The following is a 4,962-nucleotide window of genomic DNA, read 5'->3' as shown; positions in this document are numbered from 1 at the left end:
GTCTCGCTTCTGCTTCAGCTCAAGGACGCCAAGGAGGACGTTGAAGGCGCCTAATCAGCGGCCCACTGAATGGCGTTTGTGTTGCATATGACAAAAATGTATCCATTGATGAACGTGTAGTATATCTCGACATCGCCACCATGTATATTCTACGTGTGGACACTTTATGTAAATACTACAGTACATGAACGCAATGCCATACACAGGGCCTAGCGAGCGTCTAGCCACCCAGACGCCGCAACCGACCATAGCGCCGTCTACGAGACCATGGATGATCACAAGAGGTCCACCGATGACGCCAGGTGGTGGCGCGAGTGGACTGCACAGCGCGTCGGTCGTAAGTGCATCCAAAGAGCATGCGAACGAGGGCACTTGGCCATGTCGAAACGTGACTCAAGCCAACAGGACGCGGGGCGTCCTCGCTTTTGTAAAGTGAAGCAATTGGTAAGCGATTATCGAGATGACTAGCTACAAGTATCCGCGAAGGGGAGGAGTGTGTCGACCATTCTGTTCAATTGTCCATACTCTATTTGTTTGTTCCATCGATGGGAAGCCACGGAGCAATCGGCCCGCTGGTTTAGGACAAGATGGTTCTAGAGATCGCTTTCGTTGGATGGCTCCATGTTGGTCTTGTTGTTTCTGCCTTGTTGTTGACGATCAGTTGGTTGCTCGCTGGTCGTTGCTTCAAGTTTGACCGCTCAAAATGCCACAGCGGCCTTTCTTGTTGATGATTAGTTAGTGGCAAATGTAAAACTGAATGACTTTTGTGATCTTGTGAACCTAGCAAGCTTTTAACTTGAACTTCAACTATTGTCTTGAATGCTGAGTGTTGAAGTAGCTTGCTGCTTGACACTGTAGAACTTGATTTGGCTGGTTCTTGGATCAAAGATGTGCAACATGATAGCCTGGCCCTGGCGGTTTTCGATCGCACATGTTTCGTATGCAAAACTATAAATATGCGAAATATCATCTTTCGACTTCCATTTCGAACGTTTGCACAACCGATGTTCTAGAGTTCATTCCCGTGTGCGTCAAGCCTTCACAAGAGAGATGCCGCATGCTCCGTGGGAAGTGGAGTCGGTGGACAGCGACGCAGTGGCCAACGACGACGTGGCCAACGACGACGAGACGACCTCGCTCCTCGACCTCTTTGCTTTCAACAAGGAAGGCGAGCTGCTTCGGCGCCTGCGAACGCCTGGCGTGGTCACTGACAAGGACCTTGCGACACTCAATGAGGTGTATTTGGAAATGCCTTATCGTGCATTGCCGATGTGCAAATTGAGATAGGATGGCGACTCGGTGCTGTCGCTCGCTGCCACGTACGGCAACCTGCCACTCGTGCAAGCCATTGCAGAGTTGGTGTCGTCCGAGACACTCCGATTGGTAGACGATGCACACACTGTCGTATGTGTTTACACCAAATGATTTAGGTTGCGTGGACGACGCTGCAGCGCGCTGTCATCAACAACCAAGTCGAGGTGCTGACGTACCTCTGGGATGTCATTCCAAATGCTGCTACGCTAACGTCGTCCACGGTGCGAAGCCCAAACGTCGGTGGCTATGTTGAATGTATAAAGCAGACGGGCAATTCGCTGCTGCACGAGGCCGCCGAATGCAGCGGGATCGAGACGCTTCTCTATCTCATTTCGCGCTTTCCGGATCTCAATCTTCGCAACGAGGTAGCGTGCTGCACGTGTGGCTCCTCGTCAGTGATGCGCTCCTTCTTGTAGGCGGGCGAGACACCGTATTTGGCCGCGAAGCGAAAGTGGGCGTTTCCGTGTGCCTGGCACCTCGAAAAAGCCGGTGCCAACGTCTACGCGCGCGCCAACGTGCAGTGCAATCTACTTGTATAGCTGTGCTTCACGAGTTGCATAGAACGGCGACACGCTGTGTCATTACATCATTCGGTATGCCTTCGACGAAGACGCCTTGTACGAGATCCTCGAAGGTTTCTTTGGGGAAGACCACACGGTTGACGTTGCCAATGAGGTACGCTAAATCGCTTGTTCTTGGTGCAATGTCGCCATGGTGTAGGCTGGCGAGCGGCCGATCGACCTGACGACCAACCCTCGCATCAAGGCGCTGTTGAGTGCCGAAGTCGACTTTCGCTCCGCGTTTCCCGTACACGTTCTTGTGCGCACCAACAACGTCGACCGCTTCGATACATGGCTTGCTGACATGCGACGCGACCATCCGCATGACGCAGACGACGCCATTACCGCAGCGCTCGCGCTTCCCGACTCGGTGGGCAATGGCGTTTGGGGGCTATTGAACGCATGCCACAGCTACTGTGCACTAGATGGGTCGCACGCCCCTCATGCACGCGGCGCGGATGTTTGAAGACAATCGAGACACGACCCAGGTGCTCCACCGCATTCTCGAGTATATCTCTGCTGACGTCATTACGGCCAAGGACCATGTACGTTCTTGCATCCGAGGCATATTCTAGTAGAGCAATAGACAATATTGTGTGCATAGGAAGGACACACGGCGCTCGATATGCTCATGCACGAAATGGTGATTTGCGCTGTCAACACTATTGGCGCGAATACCGCCTATCGCATGCGCGCAATCTACGCTGTGGCCCGACAAGGACACCTCCCCCTCGACTGCACGCACCTCGTAGCTAAGAAGCGTCGACGACGGGTAGTTCATACGACTATGCTGTAGCCGCCCGAGTACCACCGAGAAGCCAACCTGATGCTCACGGGCACTGCGCCGCGCACTTGCATTGGCGACTGCATGACGAATGCGTCGTCGACAAGCGAGCTGGTTCGAGCCGCTGCCGGCCGCAAGTGGAAGGAGCTGAGCGGGCTTTTGGACAGACCGCGCGCCACCGACGTCCTCAACCAGACAGACGATTGGAAGCGCGGGGTGCAACTATTGTCTTCATACATAAATCATTTACTCATGTGGAGCTAGGGCTACACGGCCCTCCATCACGTGTGCCGGTGTGGACATGTGGCTTCGCTACAGCTACTTTTGGAGCAGCCAGACCTCGACCTCAACATTGAATCGTTTGATGTACAACGTCCGCGCTATTCTGCAACGAGGACGGTTGTATGTGTTGTAGGGAAAAACAGCGTTGGAGCTCGCGGTGAACGCAAATTTTCCCGAGATCGTCCGACGTTTGCTTGACGCCAGCGCGGACCCGAAAGCCGACGACGATTTGGACGAGGTACGATGCCCATATGAGAAAGCTCTGAACATGGTCTCTCAGTCGAAACTGGCGGCGCTGTGCGCCTCGGCGACCGAGAGTCAGCGCCTTGTCTACGAGTACTGGGCACTCTCACTCTTTGATCGGGGCTTTTACCTCGCCAACGTCGGCAATGTAGCGACAGCCCGCGAAATGATGGCGGTACGAACGACCAAACTTTTCGAATCGAGAACTACATTTTTGTTTCTTTAGCAAAAGCAGACGCCGATGCATGCGGCCATGCACGTCGCCTTTGCCAAAGCGGCACTGGACGAGATTGCAATGAACGTTGACTTGGACCAGCAAGACATTGTACGCCAAAGAAGACAACTTGTCCACAATTACATATGACATTTTGTAGAACGGCGAAACGGCTCTCATGGTTGCGGCGAAATCGGGTAATATTTTCAACGTCGATTACCTCATCGCCAAAGACGTCAACCTCGACTTGGAAGACAACGTACTATGTAACAAGGACTTCTCAAATTTCATGGTCGTTTGTAGGAGGACCGCTCGGCCCTCCTGCTCGCCGCGATGAAAGGCGATGCACTGATTGTGGAGATCCTACTCCAGCACGGGGCCGAAATCTACGATGACGATGACGTACACCCGCCACGAAAGGTTGTGGACCCTAACCCTCCTGTAGGATCGGAGTACGCTTGCGCGTTTCGCGCAGCTGACCATTGTTGAGAGCGATGAACTTCCCCCCCCCGAGTTTTTATGGCCGGTGCGGGAGCTTCTGGAGAACGAGATCAAACTCCGGCGCGACTCGCCAGCGTTCCAGCAAAAGCGCGCGTTCTCGATGGTGACCATGTCGATCGACGACGTCTTTTACAAGGGTGGCTTTGCCAAAGCCATCGCGCTGAGTCCAAAACTCGGCCTCAAGTTTCTCAACGACTGCGTGACGCTGCATCGTCACGAAGCCGAGTTCCTACATGTATCCCAATCTCTCGTGTCTTTTTGTGTATTCCAACTGCGTAGCTCGAGGCAGTCTACGGCCAAACGACCAAGAAGAGTGCGCTCCAGGCCGTCCTGGACCTCGACTTGAAGGACGTCGACAAGACGTTTGCGACCCAGAAGGCTCTGTTGGAACACATTGTCTTTCGGCGGCTCCTCGACGTTAAGTGGAAGCTGTTTGGCCAGCGTCTCTACTTTCAGCAGCTGCTCACAAACGTCCTCCTCCTCTTCACGATGGCGACGTCGTCATTCTATAGCAGTGACGTAGCGCCGTCGATGGCTGCAAGCGTCTTTGGTCTCTCGACATGCGTCCTTATCGGGTTCGCCTACTTGACGCTCAAGCGACTCGCACCGAGGACGCTCTATGGCGACGCACGCTATTTGCGCTACGGACGTCGCCATTTCCAATATGCAATGAGCATGACCTTCTGGGAGCACCGGGTCTCGGTCTTGACACGCCGACTCGCTGGCGTATTCTCGGCGCTTTGCGTTGTCGCCTTGGCGATTGCGGCGCCGCATCTGCACCTCGCGGTGTGGTATCCGACATTCAACACGGCTGTGCTCTTGTTCACAGCGCTCTACTTTGTGCTGACGGAGCGCCAAGAGATGAAAGCAGGCTACCGTATCCACTTTCAATCGCACACGAACAAAGCGCAGTTGCTCGTGTACCTTACGATCATCACAGTTTTTGTGCCCATCAAACTCAATTGGTTTCCGATTTCGCCTGAGATTGAGTTTGGTCTCTCGGGCTTCCTCACGCTCGCGCTCTGGGTCCTCTCGCTTCAGTTTCTGGAGGTCGTGCCGTCGGC

At 54.1% G+C, this 4,962-nt stretch overlaps 1 protein-coding gene across 1 annotated transcript in view; it reads left to right on the top strand.

The window, feature by feature from the left end:
• Positions 1 to 1,001: 1,001 nt before the first annotated feature.
• The window catches only part of SDRG_11142 (hypothetical protein), a gene marked incomplete at its 3' end in the record, with an annotated part of 5,316 nt that continues 1,355 nt past the window's right edge, over positions 1,002 to 4,962 (top strand). The window contains exons 1-18 of the mRNA XM_008617170.1: positions 1,002 to 1,236; positions 1,288 to 1,383; positions 1,431 to 1,535; positions 1,581 to 1,679; positions 1,731 to 1,829; positions 1,876 to 1,989; positions 2,035 to 2,244; positions 2,300 to 2,419; positions 2,479 to 2,622; positions 2,671 to 2,874; positions 2,923 to 3,024; positions 3,074 to 3,178; positions 3,221 to 3,358; positions 3,410 to 3,508; positions 3,558 to 3,656; positions 3,701 to 3,799; positions 3,843 to 4,133; positions 4,178 to 4,948. Of these exons, the coding sequence (XP_008615392.1) occupies positions 1,051 to 1,236; positions 1,288 to 1,383; positions 1,431 to 1,535; positions 1,581 to 1,679; positions 1,731 to 1,829; positions 1,876 to 1,989; positions 2,035 to 2,244; positions 2,300 to 2,419; positions 2,479 to 2,622; positions 2,671 to 2,874; positions 2,923 to 3,024; positions 3,074 to 3,178; positions 3,221 to 3,358; positions 3,410 to 3,508; positions 3,558 to 3,656; positions 3,701 to 3,799; positions 3,843 to 4,133; positions 4,178 to 4,948 (3,081 nt within the window). The 5' untranslated portion in view covers positions 1,002 to 1,050. The remainder of the gene's footprint in view (positions 1,237 to 1,287; positions 1,384 to 1,430; positions 1,536 to 1,580; positions 1,680 to 1,730; positions 1,830 to 1,875; positions 1,990 to 2,034; positions 2,245 to 2,299; positions 2,420 to 2,478; positions 2,623 to 2,670; positions 2,875 to 2,922; positions 3,025 to 3,073; positions 3,179 to 3,220; positions 3,359 to 3,409; positions 3,509 to 3,557; positions 3,657 to 3,700; positions 3,800 to 3,842; positions 4,134 to 4,177; positions 4,949 to 4,962) is intronic.

This window comes from Saprolegnia diclina (assembly GCF_000281045.1).
Source record: "Saprolegnia diclina VS20 unplaced genomic scaffold supercont1.39, whole genome shotgun sequence".
NCBI classification, from domain to species: domain Eukaryota; phylum Oomycota; class Saprolegniomycetes; order Saprolegniales; family Saprolegniaceae; genus Saprolegnia; species Saprolegnia diclina.
This window is presented reverse-complemented; position numbering and strand designations above follow the sequence as displayed.